Source organism: Juglans microcarpa x Juglans regia, chromosome 1D, assembly GCF_004785595.1.
Source record: "Juglans microcarpa x Juglans regia isolate MS1-56 chromosome 1D, Jm3101_v1.0, whole genome shotgun sequence".
NCBI lineage: Eukaryota > Viridiplantae > Streptophyta > Magnoliopsida > Fagales > Juglandaceae > Juglans > Juglans microcarpa x Juglans regia.
Genome location: NC_054594.1, coordinates 44,353,683 through 44,378,249, shown reverse-complemented (window position 1 = coordinate 44,378,249; position 24,567 = coordinate 44,353,683). Strand labels below are relative to the sequence as shown.

Below are 24,567 nucleotides of genomic sequence, written 5' to 3'. Positions count from 1 at the left end.
AAATTAATAATAAAAAACATAAAAAAAAAAATTGAAAGTTAAAATTTAATTATTTTGATTATAATAAGTTTTTAATTAATTTGATTTAATAAGATATTTCTTAAAACAAGATTTTGAGATAATTTATTTTTTAAAAATTATTTTTCGTTTTGCTATAAATAAGTGAAAATCTGAAAATCTAACTACTCCAGAGACAAGAATGCGGTCTTTACCAGGCGAGAAAAGCTCAGAAAGACCACCGAACTCCGTGGAACCCCAATTTTGAACGAATCGTTCAGTTTCGAAAGGCTTCGATTCTCTTTCGCTCTCTCTCTCTTCAAGATTTATCAGAGTAAGCAACTCGGTGAAGAAAAGAGACGCAAGTACAATCACAACGTACGGATCGAAATGGATATGTACACGCACGGCCTTTCCCCTTTGGACTATGACCTCGATTTCTCCGATCCTATCTTTCAACCCTTCTCTCATCGCCGGTCTTATTCCTCTTCCAATTCCACGACTAACCGTTACGACGACGACGACGATCATCTGGACACCAACAAGGGCGATTCGGGTAACCGCTTGATGCCCAATCGCAGCCCTCCCAAGCACCGCCACGACGGCAAGTCGCCGCTTCCTTTAGGCATGGATTGGAGCCCCCCTCCTCGCAAATGGGTACTCTTCTTTTTCATGTTTGATCGACCCTTTTTTATTTTTCTTTCTTATGGGGTTGAATTGTAATCAGCTGGTTAGGTTAATCTGGTAAGTTTTTTTTGAGCTGAACATTTGATCCGGTGAAGTTGTTGATTTCTTTGAAATTATTGAATTTGATTTACATCACTGATTTATACGGTAGCTTAGATCACCTGGTTTGGAGAATTGTTGCTTTCTCCGTGCTTAGAATTGAGGCTGTTAGCCTGTTATATAAATTTTTCGGTTTGTGATGATATTTCCACTCTTTGAATGTAGGATGGCCGTGACACTGTCTGGCCACTTGATTTCCATACTGGTTGGAGTTACTGCATCTCAATTCCCTCTTGGATTTTCCTCTCCAAATCAAGAGGTTCAGATCCTGTGGTGGTATATCTATTGTTAATTTATCATTTTAAATTGAAACACTTAGCTATTTTCAAGTTTGATTAGTGTTGGTTATTAATTTTAGAGGTGTGTGTCTTTAAGTGTTCGTTCTGGCAGTTACTTTCTGATGTTGTTGCAGGTTTCTAGTGTTATTATAGTTATCCATCTTCTTTTTCTCCCCGTTCATTGTTTCAATTTTGATTTCTTGGAAGGTCTTCAATCTTGTCTTTTTTTTTTTTTTTTTTTTTTGATAAGTAAAAATTATATATATCAAAAGGAGAAACCAAGTGCACTGAATGTATGCAAGAAAACACCTTGCCCAAAATGACCCAAAAAGTATCTGGTATTATAATTTAGGGTAGTAGCTACTGGTAATGCAACTTGAGTTTCAAGGAACTTTTGTGCCTGTTTTGTGTCATCTTTATGCTGACTTGTCTATATAAAGCAAGTAAAAATATGTTCCATAAGAAAATAAATTTCGTTTTTTTTTCTTTTGTTTATAACCGAGTTGTTGGACTTGAAGCTGTCTAGTTTTACCCTTCATTTTTATTAGGCCTCTAATATGAATGCATGGCTGTAATATGTATCATACGTTTTCTTCACTCCTTTGTGTTCCTTATTACAAATAGTTTCATAAGTTATGCTTTGGCAATTACATGATTTCAGAGAATGGTTTGTTTCTGTAGTTACTCATAGCTGACTTATCTCATTTGCAAGACCAATGAGGTTTTTTAATAGTTATTGGAAATAAATTATTTCTTTCTCAGTATTAAACAGTGCAGTGTATGCTTTTTGTTATTGCACTGTGCTACCTGTCTCCTAGTACATTCAACTAATTTTTTTAAAAAATAAGTTATATTATCAGTAAATCTGCCATTGGAGGTGTTTTAGTAGTATTTGGTCTGGTTCTGCATACTTTGTGGTTAATAAACACCACTTATTTTCTATTTTAACATTCATAGAGAACAGTTTTACAGGATTCAAGTTGGTATACAATCGCCAGAAGGGATCACCACTATTCGAGGGATATTAAGAAGATTTAACGATTTTTTAAAGCTTTATTCTGAAGTGAGTGGCATTTCCTATGTTTTTTTATTTTTTTGTTTTGTTACCCTCTGCTGTGCTTAACACATCATATCATTTGGATATTGTGGTTGGAAGACATAATCATTCTTTTGCTTTGTAGGTCAAAAAGGCATTTCCTTCAAAATATCTGCCTCCAGCTCCTCCAAAGAAGATGTTGAAAATAAAAAGCCGAACTCTGTTGGAAGAGGTAGATTACAAGTTTTTCTATCATAGTCTCTTTAGAAACTCTATTTTCTTTAATGATTTTGTGAATTCAGAAGTGATTTATGAATTCTATATTTAACTATACTCTTTGAGACGCATTATAATAGAAATTCATTATGGGAATTGTGATACCGATTCTCATAATCTCTTTACGAAAAAATTCCCGATCAACTGAAGGAATGTTTTGAGTTTTCCCTTAGGTTTCCTCTTTTTTGCTCTAACCTTGGTAATAGGAGTGAATGGGTTTTTGGAGTTGAATTTTTCTGCTGAAGTTCATGAATTTTATGGAAATATTTATCCAATATGGGCCTGAAAACTAAAGAAGGAAAGAAGAAAACAATGCCTAAGGATATGCGTTGGGTTTATGTCAATGGAAAAGGCATATGACCATGTTAGTTGGGATATCCTCTTGTACTTACTTGGGATGTATAGTTTTGGAGAGAAATGGTGTATGTGGATCAAGCATTGCATTTCGACGTCGAGATTTTCTATTTTGGTGAATGGTACCCTGGTTGGATTTTTTAATAGCTTATGTGGTTTGAGACAAGGAGATCCGCTATCTCATTTTCTTTTTGTTCTTGTCATGGATGCGTTGAGTAGAATGATTGAAGTGGTGGTAGAAGGAAGGTTCTTGTCGGGTTTTGAGGTGGGAAATGAGAATCGGAATAGCATTAAATTATCTCATCTTCTTTTTGCTGATGACACTTTAATTTTCTGTGAGCCCAACCAAGAACATCTTTGATCTTTGAGAGCCTTGTTGTTATGTTTTGAAGCTGTCTTGGGTCTATGGATTAACCTTAACAAGCCTGAAATTGTTCCAGTGGGTGCAGTAGCCATATTTCAGATTTGGCTAATATTTTGGAGTGTAAGATTTCCTCATTGCCGCTGAAGTATCTTGGTCTTCCGTTGGGTGCTTCTCACAAATCTGTTTTGATATGGGATGGGGTGATTGAGAAGATTGAGAGAAGGTTGACTGGATGGAAAAAGCTATACTTGTCTAAAGGGGGACGAATTACCTTGATAAAGAGTACATTGTCTAATCTTCCCACGTATTTTCTTTCACTTTTCCCTTTGCCAGCAGGGGTTGCAAAAAGAATTGAGAAAATTTATCGTAATTTCTTATGGGGAGGTATAGGAGAGGAGAAAAAGTTTCATTTGGTTAGTTGGAATAAGGTTTTTCAACCAATCTCTTGTGGAAGATTGAGGGTGAGAAATTTGAGGATGTTTAACAAAGCACTTCTTGGGAAATGGATTTGGAGATATCATGTAGAGAGATGCTTTTTGGAAGAATGTTGTTGCTGATAAATATGGGAGTGGGTGGGGGGGATTGGTGTTCTAATGAAGTTAGAGGAACGTATGGGGTGAGTTTATGGAAGTTCATTAGGAAAGGTTCGAACCTTTGAAACATATTAAATTTAAGGTGGGGGAAGGGAATATGATTCTTTTTTGGCATGATATTTGGTGTGGGGAATCAGCTCTCAAATCTGATTTTCCCTCTCTTTTTAGGATTGCAAGGGATCAAAATGCTGCTGTGGCAGATTATTTCCAACGTACGGATAATAGTATTCTGTGGAATGTTGATTTTATCAGAGATGTAAATGACTGGGAAGTGAATGTTGTTTCTGATTTTTTGGGAAGAATTTATAATTTCAAAAGTGATGCAGGAAAGAGAGGACAGTTTACTGTGGGACCATGCTGGAAATTCCAGGTTTTCAGTTAGTTCTTTTTATAAGGTGCTGACTTGTCAGCCTGGTTGTGCTTTTCCTTGGAAAAGCACTTGGAGAGTGAAGGTACCTTCTAAAGTGGCGTTTTTCAGTTGGGTGGTTGCTCTAGGGAAAGTATTGACCACGGATAACCTTAGAAAACGTGGTTTGTGTATTGTTGATTTTTGTGTTATGTGCAAGAAGGATGGTGAATCTGTAAATCATCTCTTTCTTCATGGTGAGGTGGCAAAGTCTTTGTGGAATGAGGTTCTTGGTCGGACAGGTATATATTGGGTGATGCCAAAGGAAGTTGTGGATCTTCTTGCATTTTGGAGAGGTTTTGAGGGAAGGAAATGTGTAGCTACCAGATAGAAATGATTCCTTTGTGTGTAATGTGGTGTCTTTGGCTGGAAAGGAATGTGAGATGTTTTGAAGACAGAGTGTTCTTTCGGAGGACTTTGAAATTTTTTCTTTTCTACTTTGTGTTTGTGGGCTAAGATTTTTGTAAGGAATGATGATAATGTACTGAATCTGTGTTAGTCTTTTTCCTGCTTACTAGAGTGTAGTAGGTATTTCCTTTGTCTACTTCCTGTGTAGTTTGGCTGTGCCTATTCATGGTAATAAAAGCTCTTACTAATTATATAAAAAAAAAATTAATAATGTCAATTTTTTGGGGGGGGGGGGGGGGGCAATGGCTCACTCGTATAAAATTGGCTGCATTCATTGATTGTGTGCATCCCTTATTTTTTCTTTCAATTGATATATTTGCTAACTACTTATAAGAAATATTTTTTGCGTATTTCCCTACATGAGAATTTAAAAACCAAGCATATTTCCCCCACAAAATAACAGCAATAATATCCTCAAATTGGTTAGTTTGTTGCAGAGAAGGTGTTTCTTGGAGGATTGGATGGAGAAACTATTGTCAGACATTGATGTATCAAGGAGTGCTCTGGTGGCGACCTTTCTTGAGCTAGAAGCCGCTGCGAGGTCTTGTAGGTGTTTCCTTGATGCATCTTGAAATCAACATTGTATTGGTTTCTTAATTCTTTTTCTTTTTTTGATAAGTAACAAATTTTATTAATGAGAATGGGTTTAGCCCAAGTAAACAGGGGGTATACAAGAGTTTACACCTAGTCATATTGGTTTCTTAATTCTTAATTGAACCAAGTGCTGGTATTAAATTGTAGAATATAGGTACTTTACAGATAATACTCTACCAAACTAATTGTGTTTGGGTTTTTACTTTCAGCATTCTATGATGAGAACCAGCAAACACCAGATGTTAATTCTTCAACCAGTGGTGTGGTTCCATTATCTCTGTTCCATTCCAACTCAGATGTTTCTGCGCTTGCTGGTAGTTCATTCATTGTATCAGACCATGGTAATGATACACCTTATGAAATATCTGAGGTTGGAACACCAACGCATGAAAATTCTAGTCATGCGGATCTTGGCCTGGAGAGTTCCATATCTGAACAAGACATAATCGATCCAGTCGATGGGACTGTCAAGTATGGCATGTTTAACAGAAAGTTTATTCAGCAGAGCCTCCAAAGATTTTCAAGGCGTAGAAGGCAGATGGGAAATGAGGGCAATAATATAGGCAGGGATGAAGTATATGAGAATACGTCTAATGCCAAAACTCTCCGCATGGACGGAACGGAGTTTGTTTCCGAACTAGGGGATTGCAAGCTGGATGGTCATGTTCGTAGACTCTCAACAGAGAGTGTTGGAAGTGACTTGAGTTCTGCAAGAGCCAGTGAAATATTGAATATAGGGGCAGCCAATTTGTTTGGTGATTACCTTGACCCTTCTGAAGGTCCTGAAGCTCTGAGAAACATGGATTCTTTTGCAAATCAAGATTCACAGCTTCCAAGGCACGTACTGGTTGCTCTTCCATCTGATGAACGCCATAAACTGAACAGGGTACTTGTAACAATGCAGCGGAGACTAGCCACAGCAAAAGCTGACCTGGAGGACCTTATAGCAAGATTGAATCAAGAAGTTGCTGTTAGACAATTCCTCACGACAAAGGTATATTCTGTAACAGTTATAAGCATTTTTTCTTGACATTATTCTATTTCTTAACTGTGTTTCCCGGTCATTTTTTCCTTTCCAGTTCACATAAGGAGCATTATTAATTAAAAAAAACTCACATTAGTAGCATTATTTATTCAATGGTTGAATTCAAATTTTTTGTTCTATTGCAATGAGAATGGAGGAAAGTAGCAGATAGATTTCTTTTAGATGAGCGTGAAAACTTGTTCTAGGATTAAACATGTTTGATCGATTAAATGAGCCTTTTTGTTTTTTGATGTAATCTTTTTGTCTTATTTTTTACCTTACTAGAACTATCAATTGAAGCCAAATGGACATACGGCACAAACTGTTGATGTGTTATTTTATGCTTAAAATATATTGTCTGTGCATACAGAATTAGAATTGGTGGACATGGATCAAACTCATGTTAATGCACTGAACATTAAACTCCCCAGGATCTAGTCATCAGGCAGTTACTCGAATTGATTTTTTATTTTTTGTAATTGTGAAATGTACTTTTTTGTGCACGAATGAGTTTGAAGTGCCATATCCTCAGTTTCTCCCCTTGAACACAATGAATTCCACTATGGTATTGGAGAACTAGAGAGCTTAGGGATGTATGTCACATTTAAAATGTCCACGTTTTTACTTATAAAAAAAAAAACAATGTCCACGTTTCAAATTGTGTTGATTGGGGTTGTTTTTTGAAAGAAAGTAGACTGTTATTATGTATGGCATCTACTCCTTGTCGAGCAAGTTTGAAATTATAAGTGGCACATCCCAAAACAATTTCTCAGTTTAGAACTGTAATTTGATTTTGAGGTTCGTAATAATGACTGCGAATCAGTCAATATATACGCTGGATGGAGACCAAGGTTTGCCCTTTCTTTATAGAAAAAAGTTGAGGTTCCAACTCCACCCTCTCTCAGCTCTTTTCCTTCCACAAACTCTTTCTGCACATTTATTTCATAGCATAAGGTTTTCCCTTTCTCAATTTCATACTTATTTTTCAATTGAGTATAAATTGTTATGAATCTAGTATTAAGAGGAATTATGCTAAAGGTGATGTGTCAGATATTGCCTTGGACAATCCATCCAAAAAATCTGGAAATTAAAATGCATTAATAATTATAAATTGGGAAGTTCTCTGTCACAATTACAATAGAAATCTTTTAATTCTAATGCGTAGAAGAGAGAAAAGAAAGTTACTTATGACGGCCTTGACGTACTTTATGTTTTCAAGATCAATTTTAGGTAACGTACTGTCCATTTAATTCATCTATGGGGATGTTCTTTATAGGTCAAAGATTTGGAAGGGGAACTTGAAACTACTAGACAGAATTGTAAAGATAACATGGAGCAGGCTGTTTTGACTGAAAGGGAAAGATTTACACAAATGCAGTGGGATATGGAGGAGCTTCGTGGGAAGTGCTTGGAGATGGAACTAAAATTGAAGTCTGAACAGGTTTGGTCTTTCCTACCATTATTATTCATTGGGATCTCCTTGTTATTCAATTTTTGAAGCTTTGATGAATGATGTGCGATAATATTCCAGGATGAAAGAATTCGTGCAGAGTCAACAAAAATAGCAATCATTCAGGAGAACAAAATGCTGCTGCAGGAGTTAGATGTAGGTAGAGAACAGCTTGAAGACTTGAAGAAACATCAAGAAGAATTTGAGGTGAAATCAAAGGCAGATGTAAAGCTGCTCGTTAAAGAGGTCAAATCCCTTCGAAGTTCTCAGTTAGAATTGAAGCAGGAGCTCAGCCGATTAATGAAAGAAAAACTAGAAGTAGAGGTGCCCTTTTCTTTTATGTACTTTGTTTTTAATGAAGTCTCTCGTTCTTTCTTTATGGATAGATTTTACTGCATTTCTTAGGGGTTTGCTAATTTTTATACATATAACCAATGAAAGGAAGAATAGTTTGCTGCGTGCAAAACAAAAAAAAAAAAATGTAGGGCCAGAGTCATGGTCTCAAATTTATGGCCATATTTCCATGAAACAATACATGTCAGTTGTTTTAATGACTGTTGGTTGTATCTGAAGTGGCTTTTGGTAGAGGTGAATGAAAAAATAAATATTTAAATATTGTTTGAACTGTCAAACTTATCTATCTAGAGCATCAGTACATATCAATTGCTTTGGTCTTGGAAGCTTTATGTGTCTCAAACCGTTAGTCATGGAGAAATTCTAGTTTCTGAGAATAGAAGACAACCAATCGAATGGGCTAGGCATATGTGAGCTTGCACACACCCTCACAGATTTTTATACTACATAATTTCAAAGCAAAAGTTTTGCTGTCATTAAGCCACATCATCTATAATTTTACTATACTATTAATAAATAATAATTAGTGCTATAAAGCAACATCATTACTTCTCATTTGTGCTAGTCACACCAAAAACACTGAATAAGACCAGACAACCAAGTCTAATGGATGTTCTAGTGTACGGGCTCTCATTGTGCCCATTATTTCTAACTAACTCCTATTAAAAGGTGCTATATTTCTTTATAATAACTTATCTTACTTGGTTTGTATTTAGATTTTCCATGCTGTTTTAGATCATTTGCAGTGCCCATCTATTTCATGCTGTTGTTTCTTGCATCTTCCAGAGGAGTCTTCAAAGGGAAAAGCAAAGAACAGACAACGCAAATACTGCCAATGCAAAGTTGCTGCATGAGTGTGGAATTCTTCGTGAAAGGCTTCGGGAGTGTAGTGTTAATTTTCTGGTTGAAGAGGAAGATAAATTAACTGTGGACACTTCATCACCATCTGATGCAATAGATCTGTTGACAACATCCGACAATAGAATTGGTCTCCTGCTTGCAGAGGTATCTTTACATCTTGAATCAATGTACTACTGTTTGTTGTCCTATGCCCTTGGCAATCTCAATTTTGAACACTAATTTCAATACCAGTTCCTTTGGGGTATAAAATTTTAATGGCCTAGATACAAGGTCACAAGCTTGATTGGTTGCTTGTGGCCTATTTTTTTGGACCATTCATCAGTACACCAATCTTACTTACCAAGCCACAATGGAAAGAAAAATGTATTGTGTTTGGGTAAGTGTTAAAGTCCATCTGCTCTGTCATCTAGTGGTTCACTCTGTCAGTTGTGAAGTAGATGTATTTCAGGTTCAGCCTAGGTTCAATATACGCATGATTACTTGGGTGCACTACAGGTTTACATGTTCACTGGCTTCTATTTGATGGTATCCTGGGCCCCCGAGCCATACACACGATTTACTGCTTTTGCTAGTGTACTGATGTCACTTGCGTTTTTCTTTTAATAACATCTTCGTTTACTTGTAATAAAAAAGCCAGTGTACTGACGGCACTATCTTCATATAACTCCTTGTGAAAAAGGGAAAGGACTAGTTTTCAATTTATGCTACTTTGATTTGTTTGTCCATGATGTTGTCTTGGAAGTGTAATGTCAGTTTTCGATCATCTGTTTTTTCTCTTTTCTCCTCTCGAGTGAAAACCTAAATGGTGCTCATCCCATGGATTTGTGTGCCATGGGCATGAAAAGTAGAAGGGTGAAATTGATAGAAATCACACAAAATCAGAACAGCCCCATGATTGTGAATACTATATACAGTTCTAGCATCATGTTTTAAAATGTTTTGGATTTGTTTGTAGCACGTGGATTGCAGTTTAGACTGATAAGAATTGAGAAAGTTATTCATGTACCAAAAGACCACCTATTTTCCCCCATCTTTCATATCTAACAAAGACACGTTATAATTTTAGATATGTATGGAAATTTAAAACTCTAAAATTTATTTTTAAATTGCTTTGATGTTTTTCCTATCATCTTTTGTGTATCTGAACCTTGACTTAATTACACGTGGTTCATGAAATTGGGACAGGCACAGCTCCTTGCACAGGATGTAGAAAATGCAGTTGCAGCAGTGGATGAGACTAGTCGTGCAAATGGCAGTAATATAAGGACAAAAGATGATGAGTTGAGGAAGATGTTGACTGATGTATTTGTGGACAATGCAAGATTAAGGATACAGGTCAACTCAGTTCTCCGTTGTGCTTTAGCAAATGCTACAACTGAGAAAGATGATGAGGAAGAAGAGGAAGTTCCTTCGAGGAAAACTGTTCTAAGCAAGTTCTTAGAACGATGACATGGTCGATCTTGTAGATTAATACTTGTATGCATGGCAAATGGTATCATCCCTCTAAAAGCAATAGAAACCCATTGAATTTTGTAGTTCCGTAAATATATGGGTGTTCTGCACCTAAATCACATTGCTGTATCTTATTGTTTTGTCAAATAAATTATTTTAAGAAGCTGACAGGAGCCTATTAAATTTCATCCATCAGTGAGCAAGCAAACGCTCAAAAAACTTCATCTTGACCTCTACCAAAGCCCATTGCTCTTCATCTTTGTATTGGAGTCTAATGGGTTAGTTTGTTAAGAGAAGCAGCTGGAGCTTCTCTCATGGAAAGCGGTATAGAGCCCGTCCCCACAATTTCTCAAGGAAATCAACTTTTTAACAGATCTCGCAAGCCAATTTGTTGCTGGTGCTTTGGTGTTTTAGCTGAATCAAGGGTAAGTTGCTGTGGTTGGAAGATAATCTGGAGTCGTAACTCTCAAAAAATTTTATCGTGATACGTAGCTGTCCCTCCAAGCAGGATTTTCCTAATGAATCCTGCTTGGGGTGCGGATTCTCTCTTTTTCAGAAAATCAGTTCCTTTTCAATTGCATGACTGGCCTCTCTTAAGTAAATACACACATACATTCATACAGAAAGGAAACTTTCAAGGCTGACGACTCCATATGAAAACAAAATTCCACTATGCTTGAAGCTGATGATTAAACCGGAAGTGGCCCTCTAAATATAAACAAGTATCTGGGAGAACAGGTTGGTCGGTAGCATCAACTAGCGTAGAGATGCATCTCTGCCATTTTGTCTGACAAGGCAATGCTTATAGCCGTAGGAAGCAAGCTAAAACTCACCATTAGATTTGGGGGCAGTTTCTACTTGTCTCCACCTCCAAACATCCCCATCATATCTTTCGTAGATCCCATTTGCTTCATCAAGTTTTGTAAGCCACCCATGCCACCAATCTGCTTCAGCATCTGCGGGGGAAGGACTTTGCTCATGTGTTGTGCATTCATATTCCGTGATAATGCACTCATTTCACCCTTCTTAGGAATCTTAAGACCTTTCATTTTGCTCCATACTTTAGCAAGGCGCTTGTACTCTTCCAACATCTCCGATACTTCTCTAACATGACGACCCGATCCTCGTGCTATCCGCATCATTCGAGACTCATTCATGAGTTTTGGATTCGTACTATCCAACTCTGCAACATTTTAGCAATTAGCTACTATGATCAGAAAATGAAGTCAAATCATAAAATTAATCCCATAACCATGTGTTTGGATAAATAGCAAAACGACATAAAATGGCCTTGACTTGCCTTCATCTGTCATTGAGTCCATCATGGTCATGTATCTCTTGATCTTCGCTGAACTTTCCTTTTCACGACCTTTTGGCATTAGCTCAGCACTAAAACCTGGAAGCATTGAGAAAACCTACGCAAAACAAATCATTCAATAGCATGAAAATATGGCATAACTATAGACCAAGATGGTGTTAGTGCTAAAGATGTTTTTATGCCAATCCTGGCCTCCTTTGTCGAGTTCAATATTTTTACATTGCATTTGCTAATGAATTTTTCATAAGAAATATTCTGAATACACTAGTATTCAGCAGCAAAGTTTACACTGTCAAATGCTCTGTTTTTACACTGAATAGACTTATGGGGGGTAGACCCTGAAGCCTAGTGACAATGCCTATCAACAATTCAACATGTTGCACACAATGTAGTGCAATGAATAAAAAACTCAATAGCAGTTGCAAAACACGAATAAGATCTCTTTCTGAATAGAACAGGTGAACATTTTCAAAGGGTAACTACAAAATCTCACGAAGAGCTTATCTGCAAAGAACCAAGACAAAACTTTCCCCCATTAAAGATGTGGACATAAAATGTTGTTAATCAATTGTTGATATTTCTTGATTAGTTGCCTTAATTACAAAATCTCACGAAGAGCTATCTGCAAAGAACTGAAACAAAATTTCCCCCCATTAAAGATGTGAACATAAAATGTTGTTAATCAATTGTTGATATTTCTCAATTAGTTGCCTTAACGCAAGAACCAAGAGGTCACTAATTATTTTTCAATTAGTTGCCTTAACGCAAGAACCAAGAGGTCACTAATTATTTTTTGCACGCCCTACATAACCGAGGATGCACGATAAAGTGAAAAGCACAATTTTGTGAGTTTTTCAATTAAATAGTAAAGTAATAACCTGGCTAATTGGGCCCATTTTAAGTATGTTCTGAAATTGCTCATACATAATCCTTAATGTAAAATTCCCTTCCGAGAGCTTTTGTAGAAGCTCAGGCTGCTGATCCATAGGAACAACTTCATGAATTTTGTCCATAAAGCCAGACCAATCACCCATACCTAGTTGGAAAGATAATTGATATGTAAGGACTTGAAATATTCACAAAATATTTAAGGCCACAGAAGTCGAGTGCCAAGACTGTAAAAAGCAGTGCACACCTAAGAGACGGCTGACAAATGGTTTAACATCGAAAACTTCAAACTCATCCATATGCTCTCCAGTTCCAATAAATATGACGGGACTCTTTGTTGCCGCAACACTAAACATAAGAGTAGTATAGCATTTAGTTGTCAAAGCATACAAAGGATACATGGTTTAAACTATATAATGCTTTTATCAGAATGAGCAATAAATTTACATTTCTTAGGAGATTGAATCAAACTTGAAGGTGAATAAAAATTCCATAATTTATAAAAATTTCGGTTTAGAATAGATGTTCAGTACATCTAAATAATATTTTTAAGTCCACCTAAAATTGAGAATTTTGGGCCATTTACAGATCACACTGTAGAAATGACCCAAGCTTTTACTGGACATACAAGCAATAAGAGATACCATAGAATATGCCAGAAGCAGTGAAATGAGAGCATCAGTGCCGAATAAATTACCAAAACCTTAAACCTAATGCTTTCACCACTGGCTGAGAAATTCATGGTTGCAAACCTCTACTGAAAGGTGTAATGTCTTAAAAGGAAGAACTGTGCAGTATGCAAATGGTAAGAGGTACTAAATTAATCAACCTAATGCAGGCCTAAAACTGTAGTCAAGAGTATATTCAAGTACATACAGCTCAATGGTGTTCTTTACTATATATAAGAGAGATAATACTCCCTCCCTTCAAGAATGAGTATCTCAGACTCCCATTATGGAATGAATGGAATTTATTATCTATTCAAGTAACCCAATAATTTTGAGAAGCACCAGCCCAACTTCAGGAAACACATTCATGGAAGCTTTAATATTACATTTACATCCAACTAAAATCATGAGCTGTAGGCTGTAATTGTTTGAAATAGGACTTACGCACTGAGAGCACCACCTCCCTTTGCATGCCCATCCATTTTGGTAACAATTACAGCTCCAACTGAAACACTTTGCTTGAAAGCTTGAGCTTGATCAAATGCAGCCTGACCAATACTGCTATCCATAACAAATATAACAAGATCCGGTTTCTGAAAGATGCAAAAAAAAAAAATATATCAGCAATTGTGGTCAATCAGCTACAATTTTATGGGAGGAACAAAGTGATATCAGGAAAATACCGTGGCTTCCGAAACTTGACGCATTTCTTCAAAAAGAGCAGCTTCTTGTTTGTGACGCCCGCTGGTGTCAACAATTATTAGATCACAATTTTCTTTCTTAAATCTTTCCACACCATCCACTGCAATTTTCACAGGATCTGATTCTGTATAGCTGTAGGGGTGAAAATCCCAATTATTACTTAAATTCAGAGGAATACATTATCTGATTGAACGTGACTAATGAAGGCATCAATGAGAGTAATAATGAAAAGAGAAACAAGCAGAAATATATAAATATATATATATTTATAAGTAACAAGCAGAAATAATTTTTTTTTTTTATAAGTAATCGATATTATATAAATAGAGATAGGCAAAATCCAAGTACAAAAGATGATATACAAGAGACAAGACCTATCTAGGTCAAAGTAAGGGAAACAAGCAGAAATAATTTAGAAGTACAATTACAGTATCATGTCATAGATGAACTTTGTCAGTTAAGAGTCAAATTCTTAACTGAACTTTGACTCTGTCTTTTCTCTCCGTACACAAATTTCCTTTTAGTAAGTTCTTGTAGTCCATGGTGTTTGTGGGCTCTTGACGGTGGGGTGTTTGTTGTATCATTGGAAGATTATGTCTTCCATGAGTAGCTTAGCCATTGAATCGAAGGTGTTTGAGTTACGGGTGGAGGCGTGTGAAGTGCTTATCACGGAAAGGGGTTGGAAAGGATCGCATACTTTGAGGTTGGGTTGGGGTACAGCTTGCTGGGTCTTAAGAACCTTGGAGGAATGTTCTAAGCATGGAAGTAAGGTGTACTACTCTACTTATAGGGATGGTAACAGGGGATACATTGTGCAAAAGAGTTCCAACTCCCGTGGCAGCTTCTTGGCCTTAGTGGAGTATAGTGGAGGGGGGCGCCGGAGTTTCATCTATATTCCTGGGGAAAGGGATGGAACAGGGTGGAGGAAACTTGCAGTAGTCATGAGGGAAGTGTGTAACAAGTGTGCTCAGGGGAGAGGTTTACCACATCCGTCGACAGTAGCACCCCCATTGGCTCGGTCGTACTTGGAGGCTGTGCAGACACCTCGTGTTGGGAGAAAGTTTGCTTCGGCAGACTTGTATAGAGTAGGTGAAGTTCCTGGTTTGGTAGGTACACAGAGGCAGGTGGGTGATGGCAGAGGCATGGCTGGGCAAAATGATGTAAGTTTCTTGAAGGATTTGCGGGATATGCAAGCGGCTTTGGAAGAGATGGCTATTAAAGTCAAAGGGATGATACGGTGCGTTTTGGGTAAAGATGTTATGGGTTCGGAGGCTTTGGGTGTGGGTCAGGAAAGGGGACCAATAGGTGAGGCCCAATCCAAACAGCATTTTGGAACCGACCCCTACCAGATGAAAGGTTTGGCGTGGAGGAGGAAGACGCAGGTCGGGGCGGACTCAGAGGTGGGTGGGTCAGTGCCACCGTCGTCGACGAAGTCTCAAAAGGTGACGTCGAAGGTTCTCGACATCAATCGCAAAGAACAGCAGCCGGCAGCAGAGTCCGTGAAGCATGGAGGGATGAACTCAGGCAGTTTTGCCGTAAGACCAGAAACAAACGTCTCGGCTCCTGTACAGACTTGGTCGACGGTAGTAGATAAGGAAATCCCGACGTCAATCGCGAGGAGTTTAGGTGATTTTCTCGTGAGCAAAGGCAAGACAGCTTCGGCGCAGTTCCGAGACAATGTATCGGAGCCGATATCTACACAGACGCTTCCACCAATAGCACAGAAAGAGCCGATAGGCATAATGGAAGCTTCAGAAAGGGAGACAGGGGAAATTGTTGAGGTTGTTGAGAGGTCATAATGAAGGTCTGACATCTTTGATCAATCACACGAGGGAGGTAGGGGAAATTGTCGAGGCTGTTGAGGGTCAAGATGAAGCAGGGGGTAATTGTTTATTGTCTCAATTCTTAAACTTAGAAGGAAGCAAGCAGACTGAGTTGGCACGGTCTGAAATGGAAGATCAGGATATGATGGTCTCGGATCCAGAGCTTGAAGTAACTGTTTATGAGGAGGAGATGGCTAGTTCATCTCTGTTACAGATGACTCCTCTTCAGATTGTGTCGAGGAAACCTCAGATTGGGTTTTTAAACAAGCCGAAAAAATTCAAAGCTGTGTGGGGCTATTTTATGATGGTTATGAAGAACAATTGAGGGCACTTTTAGTGGCTATTGAAGCTGGTCGATCCACGGTCGAGCAGTCATCTGTGAAAAAGAAGCGGGAGTTAAGAAGATTGCATTGCTCTATTAATTATGACAATAAGGAGGGGACTTCGGGGAGGAACAGATCTAAGGGGAGGGAACTTATTTCTATTAATGAAGCCTAAAATTATGTCTTGGAATGTAAGGAGGATTAATAATGTCAATAAACGCCTTCGTATTAGGTCCATAATTCATAATTGAAAGATCGATGTTGTATGCCTCCAAGAAACAAAATTGGAAAGTGGTGACAGGAATGTTATTAGTAGCTTGTGGAGAGGTTCGTTTGTAGGCTGGACATATTTAGCCTCTTCCGGTGCTTCTGGTGGAGTACTAGTCTTGTGGGATAGTAGAGTTGTTGAGATGGTAGAAGAGTGCATTGGAAATTACTTGGTGGCATGTGTATTGAGGAATGTGGAAGATGGGTGGTTGTGGGCATTAGCAAGTGTCTATGGTCCTAATAGGGATCGGGATAGGAACCTGCTGTGGGATGAAGTTTCAGGGTTGTATTCTATGTGAGATCTTCCTTGGTGCATATGTGGGGACTTCAACATGGTTCGATTCCCAAGTGAGCGGGTGGGTTCTTCTTCAATAACTTCAGCAATGAAGGTTTTCTCACTGCTGATTTTCGACTTAGAACTGCTGGATTTGCCGTTGGTGGGGGGTGAGTATACGTGGTCCAATTCTAGAGGCAGTTCTAGATTGGACAGATTTTTAGTGTCTTCGTCGTGAGAAGCCCATTATCCGAAGCTGTGCCAAAAACGTTTTCCAAGGATAGGATCGGACCATTTCCCCATTATTCTTGAGTGTGGGGGTATTCATGAGGGTAAACGGTACTTTAAGTTCGAAAATATGTGGCTAGAAGTAGAGGGCTTCGTTGATCAAGTAAAAAGTTGGTGGCTGTCATACCAGTTTGAGGGGACCCCTAGTTTCGTTCTGGCTAGGAAACTCAAAGCTTTAAAAGCTGATTTGAAGATTTGGAATAAGGAGGTCTTTGGGAATGTTGAGCAGCAGAAAAAAGCCCTTTAAGAAGAACTTCAATCCTTGGAAGCTGATGGGGACAGCAAGGAGAGCTTGTCTAGGATAAATGAAGTAAAAATAGAACTTGAGAGGGTTCTTTTGAGGGAAGAAATTTCATGGAGGCAAAAGTCAAGAGTTCTTTGGCTTAAAGAGGGTGATAAGTGTACTAGCTTCTTCCACAAAATGGCCAATTCTCATATACGTAACAACGCCATTGAGATGTTAAGAACTGAAAATAATCCACTTACCTTACCTGCTGAAATCCAAGAGCATGCTGTGCAGTATTATAGTTCCCTCCTTAGTGAGATGGAAGATTGGAGACCTAAGTTAGATGGATTGAACTTTGCAGCGATAGATGCTTCTTCAACAAGTTGGCTGGAAAGGCCGTTCGAAGAACTTGAGGTGCATCGGGTGGTGTGTGGAATGAGGAGAGACAAAGCTCCCGGGCCGGATGGCTTTTCTATGGCATTTTTTCAGGATTGTTGGGAGATTGTGCGGGAGGATGTGATGAAGGTCCTTCATGAATTTTATGAGTTTCAAAAGTTTGAGAAGAGTTTGAATGCCACTTTTATTGCCTTGATTCCAAAGAGAGTGGGTGCTACGGTGTTGAAGGATTTTCGCCCAATTAGTTTGGTAAGTAGTGTCTATAAGATTATTTCAAAGGTGTTAGCAAATAGAATGAGCAAAGTAATGGGGAAGATCATTTCCAAATCTCAAAACGCATTTGTTAAAGGATGGCAAATTATAGATTCGGTGTTGATTGCAAATGAATGTGTAGATAGTCGTATGAGGGAAGGCGCTCGGGGGGTCCTTTGTAAGTTGGACATGGAAAAAGCGTATGATCATGTAAACTGAAATTTTCTCTTGTATATGCTTAGAAGATGCGGTTTTGGTGATAAGTGGTGTGACTGGATAAGTCATTGCATTTCCACCGCCCGCTTCTCAGTGCTTGTTAATGGACAGCCTTGTGGGTATTTTCCGAGTTCTAGAGGTTTGAGGCAGGGGGATCCCTCATCTCCCTTCTTATTTGATATTGTTATGGAAGCATTAAGTCGCATGGTGGAGGCAGTGGTAGGAGCAGGTTTTATTTCGGGTTTTTCAGTGGGTACTAATTCTAGTGGCCCTTCTACTATATCACACTTGCTTTTCGCTGATGATACCCTCATTTTTTGTGAGGCTGTTGGGGAACAAATTCAAATTTTGAGGGCTATCCTGCTTTGTTTTCAAGCCGTCTCGGGATTAAAAGTGAACTTAAGTAAATCGGAGTTGGTACCGGTGGGAGAAGTCCATAATATTCATCACTTAGCTGAATTTCTGGGGTGTAAAGTTGCATTTCTGCCCATAAAATATTTGGGACTACCGCTAGGGGCATCTTTTAAGGCCAAACACATTTGGGACGGGGTGATCGAGAAGATAGAGAGGAAGTTGGCAGCATGGAAAAGGACTTATTTATCTAAAGGGGGTAGGATTACTCTTATAAAGAGCACACTCTCTAATATTCCTACCTACTTCCTGTCTTTATTCCCTTTACCAGTTGGTGTGGCCAACCGTATTGAAAAATTGTATAGAGATTTTTTATGGGGTGGCCTGGGAGAGGTGTCTAAAACTCCCTTAGTGAGTTGGAAAAAAATTTGTTGCCCAATTGCTGATGGAGGACTGGGTATTCATAGGCTACGTAGTTTTAACAAGGCATTGTTGGAGAAGTGGCTATGGAGATACCAAGGGGAAGAGGAAGCGTTGTGGAGGGGGGTGATTGATTGTAAGTATGGTAGTGATTGGGGAGGATGGTGTACCAAGGAGAGCAGGAATTCGTATGGAGTGAGTCTGTGGAAGTTTATTAGGAAAGGTTGGGGTTGTTTCCTAAAACAAATTTACTTCTCGGTTGGTGATGGTTCAAAAATCAGATTTTGGTCTGATGTTTGGTGTGGGGATATTGTATCGTCTCGAGCATTCCCGATTGTTTTCAGATTGGCGACTAATAAGCAAGCTGCGGTTTCCGAGGTGATGGGTTTTTCCAATGGAATGGTGCTTTGGGATGTAGGCTTCTCTAGATCTGTCCAAGATTGGGAAGTAGAGGAGGTCACTGATTTTTTTAGACAGTTGTATTCAGTGGAGATAAGAAGACAGGGCAGGGACCAACTATGTTGGAGACAAACAGCCTCTAAAAAATTTACAGTTCGGTCATTTTATAAGGTGATACTTAATCAGCACCATATTGGCTTTCCTTGGAAGCGGATTTGGAAGGCTCATGTTCCGTCAAGGGTGGCTTTTTTTGTTTGGACAGCAGCAATAGGGAATATTCAGAATATAGATAATTTGAGAAAGCACGGAATGATTGTTTTGGATTGGTGCTTTATGTGCAAGAAAGAAGCGGAATCAGTGAACCATCAACTACTTCATTGTGAAATGGCTAAAGTGCTGTGGGATGGTGTGTTTGGAAGGGTTGGGTTGTGCTAGGTTATGCCAGAAGCAGTGGTTGATTTCCTAAAAAGCTGGACCAACTTTCAAATGCATACTTGTTCCCAAGTGGCAGCTGCATGGAAAATGATACCCTTGTGTATTATGTGGTGTATTTGGTTGGAGAGAAATGAGAGGTGCTTTAATGATCGGGAACGCAATAGTGATGCATTATGAAAGTTTTTTATAAGCACTCTACTTTGCTGGTTCTCTGCTATTGTACTCAAGGGTGGGGCTGTAAATGAGTTCTTGTCGTCGTTTCTCTAAGTTTTAGAATGTAACTAGGTGTTTCTTGTGTATACTTCCTGTGTACTCGGGCTTCGCCTATTTCATTATGCTTAATAAAGTTCTAACTTATCAAAAAAAAAATGTTGATAACCAGTAAAGAGTAAAGAAGTACCTTCCATAAAATGGAATCTTAGCTTTAGTGGCATTCTGTTTCAGTTGATCAAAAGCACCAGCTCTAAATGTATCCGCACAAACGAGAGCAGGCCTCCAGCCCTTTTTCTGATGATAATATGCATATTTTGTACATGTTGTGGTTTTTCCCGACCCTGAACTTGTGTAAAAACCGATAATAAGAGATACACATTGGAAAAAGTATACAGAAAACGTCAAATTAGAAGAGTACAAAATAGTTTTGGACCCATAAATCAACAACAAACATAACACCCATATAGCTACTAACTAGTTCACATTCCATCTTCCCAAAAGACATTCTCATTGACTATACATCTGAGCTTCCACATGAAAATACTGGGTGATCCAACATGAAATTAATCTGATAAACAACATACCTTGTAAACCTACAAACATAACAACACTCGTCTTTCCTTTCTTTGGAGTAAAAGAAGGCTTCCCGGGATCCAAAATCTTGCAGAGTTCGTTAAATATAGCCTACAGTGAATGCAACCTTTTTATAAGAACACAAAAGATATGAAGGTTGACCCTGTAGAGCCCCCAACATAAAGTAGCAGCTCGGTAGCACAATCAAGTTTCTAACACCAAGTGCAGATTAGTCACATGAGGAAAAATGATCTGATGTGAAAGAAAGAAACTAAAACAGCACAGAATATGCATAATTATTTTAGCGCACAGAGCATGAGGATGCTACAGGTCTATCAAGATTTACATCAACAATCACCACCATCTTCCACTACCAGCAATCTCTTTGCACGAACCTTGTGAAATCTGAACAGCCCAAGTCTAGGGCATCTAGGCCTTGATATTATTGTGGGTCAAAAATCTCAACACATAACTATTATCTAGTCACTAAAAACAGGCTATCCTTCATATTTTTCCCCATGAACGGTATTGGATACAAACCACATTTGAATTGAAAATTTTCGATAGAAATCATAGAAAACTATATCTACAGAAATATTAATACGTACGTCTTACCACCAATACGATTAACGCGTGGATTTGAAAGGTTATTAACGCGCGGAAATTCCCAAGTTTAGCTAGCTTTCCAGAGCAAATCCTAAACTCTAATGATGGCAGACAATCCGTTTCATCGTAATTAACATAGATGATAGAATTAACCACTATCAATCAATATAAAAATAAATTGACATTGCGTACTTGCTGGATGATCCTGCGCTTGTTGTGGCCGGCGGCGAGGTCGTCGAGGTTTACGATCTTCTTGATATTGGTCTGCATGTCGCGGACGAGCTTGAATTGCACATCGGACTGAAGAAGGGCCCGCGTGATCTCGTTCAGGCACTCGTTGAGGACCTTCTCGTCGATTATGGTCGCATTGCTCATCTGCTGGAGAGCACGCGAAATGCTGCCCCCTAACTGCGCCAACACCATCTTCGCTGCCTGAAAAACGACAAGGAACTAAGAAATTCGATTCCGATTGGGAAGAAAGGGAAATTTTAGGGTTAGGGTTGGGGAACTTTTTGGGATCAAAGAGTGGATGAAGACGTAGGAAACCGAATTTGGTGATGGTAGCAGTGAAACGGAAATATATCATATGATATGGGCTTTGTTAGCCCAACGGAAAATAGATGGAAATATAAAATGAATTATTTAAATATTTTTAAATACTTAAAAAATTCTGTAAAATTTGTCCATTTGAATTTAAAGATGGGTTTATATCAGTTGATATGATTTTATATGAGTTGAATAAAATATTATTTTTTAATATTATTATTATTTTAATATTTGAAAAAGTTAAATTATTTATTATATTTTGTGTGATAATTTAAAAAAATTATAATTATGAGATGAGATAAATTAAGATGGATTGAAATGAGTTTCCAATCCAAATAAGGGCTAGTGTTATAATAAAAGCTTAATATTTATTACTCTATTATCATAATTTAAAAGAGAGAGGGCTTTTTTAAATAGTAATATGAATATAATTATTTTACTAGAAGTTAACGTGATATATAAATAATATTAGTTTTTTTTTTAATTTTGAGTTTTCAAATAATCTGAATTTTAGGAAAGAATTTCCTGATAATTTTCTTAATATGAATAATTTTTAGGCCCCATTTGTAACTTAGAATTGAGATCAACTTTAGTCTAATTTTAAACTAAATATAATATTTAAACACTTAATTCTCAAATCACTAAATTCATTTTAACTCAAAATTCCTCTACACATGTTACTCAAAACCTTTTTCAATTCAATATTTTTACATATGAGACCCACAACTTTTTTCAACTTTAAAAAATGTTATTTTGCCCACTCTATTTGCCTCATCATTTTGACACCACATGTATTTTAATTTTTTTTTATTTAATAGTTAAAGAAATGACTATTAGTATATTGATAGTTTTTTATATTTTTTAAAAATGCTTAAAAATTTTAAAAAAATGAATAAAAAAATTGAAAAACAAATAAAAAGGAAATTTTCAACTAGCGGTAAAATGGAGAGTGCACTCTGAGCGGCAAAGTAGCACTACTCTTCAACTTTACATAAAGGTTTTACAATTTTTCTTACTATTTTAATTACAAGATTCATTTTGTTAGTTTTCTTTTGAAATTCAGATTTTGAATTTTAAATTTTATAATTTCTAACATATTAATAATAACATATAGAGAAGTAAGTTTTTTTTAAGTACATTTAACATTTTTTATATATAAATACATCTAAAGTCATCTTAACATTAAAAAACATCTAAATTCATTTTAGGTGAACCCTACAAAACTCACATTATCATCTCAACTCACTAATATTCACAAAGAACTTAATTCTTCTTAACCTAGCACAACATCTAAACGGCGGCAAAATTATCGGTATTTTACCTTTAAAATTATAAAATATTTCAGTAAGAGCATTCGTATTGACTTGGCCAAATTCATCTTCAAAATTTAGCCAATATCACATTTTTTTACATTTGTCTATTCTATTTAAATTCAATCTTTACATTGAATTATCTATTTACTCTCTATATAATAATAAAATATTATTAATTTAATAATTTTTTATATAATTTATTTGTATTACATTTTATAAATCTACCAATTTAATATTAATAATAATTATATTCTAATTAAATTAATATTAAATATTAATATTAATAATAATTATATTATAATTAACTTATCATTATAATTAACTTAATAATTAATATTCTAATTAATATTAAATAATTAATTTATTTTTATCACATTTTATATTTAATAATAATAAATTGCACCAAATTTCTTAATTATAAAAAATACCTACATATTTTGTGAGATGAGTGAGAATTGAATATTTTAATATTTGGCTAACTTACAATTCACCTATAAATTTGGAGAATTACTGTAGCAGAAGTCTAAAATTTTATAGAAATGTCCAATCCAATGTGGTGGTTTTTTGGCACATATTGATTAAAGTTTAGCTATTATTAAATTTTGGCCAAGCTAATGAAGATGCTCTAAGACAGAAATATTTTGGTCTAAAATTCTTAAGCGAAGAATATTCCAACTAATTGATTCATAAAAGCCAGTTAGAACCATTTGCTCATGATCGAAAGGGAATTATACAAAAATAAAACATAAATTGGAGATTATTTTAGTGCATTGTAGACCTTAAGTTCAGAAAAATAATTTTGAGAGTTCCACAATACTTTCAGCTGGCAGCAGATATAGAGATAGATATGGCAGCGTCTGCCACAGCGAGCGGAGCTCCCAAGCTCTACTACTCAGCTTCCCAATACGGCCATTCGAAGCCTGCTACAAAGATAGCAATGGGTACCATCCAGTTCTACATTCAGAACAACGTTAACTTCCCAAGGAGAAGTGCCCAATGGTCTTTTCCCATCCGAGCTCTCGACCCGCAAAGAGGGGAAGAAGAAGAGCAGGAGGATTCAAGCAAGAATAACAAAACCGGTGCTATTACCTCTCAGGTTACCTCTTTGTCTCCCTCTTTTTCCGATTTATCAACTTTATTTTTGTGGGCAAAATTTTTATTTGTTTTTCTTCATCCTTTGTGTAGATTTTTGTGATGCAAATTCCGGAATTTCACTAGTTTGACAGTGAATTTTAGGAATGAATCTTGCATAATTGCATGCCCCTTGTTTTGGGTTTGCGATGTTTTTTCTGTAAAATGGAGGAAAGTCTAGTCAGGCAAACTGAAAACTATAACAGAAAACACAGCCACATACATGAGGGTTTACATAGTTAAAAATAATTTTGCCTTAGATTTTATGATGTTTTACTTGGTTAATATCTATTTCTTTGGTGTTAACAGGAAGATTTGGAATATTTGTGGAAATTGGTAGCTGGGTCAGTTGTAGGTGCAGCTGTACTCAAGTATGGAAGCGCTGTTTTTCCAGAGATAACCAGACCGAACATTGCACAAGCTCTGATTATGATATCAGCTCCTGTCATTGTTGCTGTTTTCCTTTTGATCAAGCAGAGTCGTGCAGAGAGATGAAGCTAGGAACCCAGTCGTGTATCATGCTCATCGACTGGGATTCTATTGTGTAAAGGATTGTTATGATTTGTTATATGGGAACTAGTTAGGTGATTTCATATGGTTGCCTACTTTGCAAGTGATGTAGAGGAAGGCCCCTGAAACTCCACTTACAAGCTAAGTCAGTCAACAAGGAGATTGATTGCAGGCCTCGATCTTAGATTTGAGCAGA

At 37.2% G+C, this 24,567-nt stretch overlaps 3 protein-coding genes, 1 long non-coding RNA gene and 1 other non-coding gene across 8 annotated transcripts; 3 read left to right on the top strand and 2 right to left on the bottom strand.

Annotated features, from left to right (window-relative positions):
* Nucleotides 1–190: 190 nt before the first annotated feature.
* Nucleotides 191–10,396, top strand: LOC121258215 (PX domain-containing protein EREX-like). 4 transcript variants are annotated; one of them, XM_041159623.1, is made up of 10 exons: nucleotides 191–654; nucleotides 949–1,059; nucleotides 2,026–2,124; nucleotides 2,243–2,329; nucleotides 4,936–5,044; nucleotides 5,302–6,086; nucleotides 7,393–7,557; nucleotides 7,648–7,890; nucleotides 8,707–8,925; nucleotides 9,967–10,396. In XM_041159623.1, exons 1-10 carry the CDS (start codon nucleotides 388–390, stop codon nucleotides 10,228–10,230), a joined length of 2,349 nt encoding a protein of 782 aa, XP_041015557.1. In that variant the 5' UTR covers nucleotides 191–387; the 3' UTR covers nucleotides 10,231–10,396. The 4 variants fall into 4 exon arrangements, with proteins under 4 accessions (XP_041015557.1, XP_041015573.1, XP_041015563.1 ...); XM_041159639.1 differs by having other exon boundaries at nucleotides 513–654; nucleotides 949–1,042; XM_041159629.1 differs by having other exon boundaries at nucleotides 513–654; nucleotides 2,034–2,124.
* On the top strand, nucleotides 1,783–1,886 carry LOC121243593. The gene has a single exon (XR_005936191.1). It is a non-coding gene; the product is annotated as a small nucleolar RNA snoR137 (small nucleolar RNA).
* A 430-nt stretch (nucleotides 10,397–10,826) lies between the features above and the next one.
* LOC121259366 (signal recognition particle 54 kDa protein 2) lies at nucleotides 10,827–21,448 on the bottom strand. The gene is made up of 9 exons (XM_041160932.1): nucleotides 21,064–21,448; nucleotides 20,277–20,376; nucleotides 19,880–20,033; nucleotides 13,791–13,941; nucleotides 13,552–13,700; nucleotides 12,687–12,787; nucleotides 12,430–12,587; nucleotides 11,534–11,648; nucleotides 10,827–11,416 (listed from the first exon to the last, which is right to left on the bottom strand). Exons 1-9 carry the CDS (start codon nucleotides 21,292–21,294, stop codon nucleotides 11,088–11,090), a joined length of 1,488 nt encoding a protein of 495 aa, XP_041016866.1. The 5' UTR covers nucleotides 21,295–21,448; the 3' UTR covers nucleotides 10,827–11,087.
* On the bottom strand, nucleotides 18,172–18,619 carry LOC121262238. The gene is made up of 2 exons (XR_005940064.1): nucleotides 18,512–18,619; nucleotides 18,172–18,272 (listed from the first exon to the last, which is right to left on the bottom strand). It is a non-coding gene; the product is annotated as an uncharacterized LOC121262238 (long non-coding RNA).
* Nucleotides 21,449–23,501: 2,053 nt separating the features above from the next.
* LOC121261634 lies at nucleotides 23,502–24,454 on the top strand. The gene is made up of 2 exons (XM_041164104.1): nucleotides 23,502–23,826; nucleotides 24,171–24,454. Exons 1-2 carry the CDS (start codon nucleotides 23,578–23,580, stop codon nucleotides 24,354–24,356), a joined length of 435 nt encoding a protein of 144 aa, XP_041020038.1. The 5' UTR covers nucleotides 23,502–23,577; the 3' UTR covers nucleotides 24,357–24,454.
* Nucleotides 24,455–24,567: the final 113 nt, after the last annotated feature.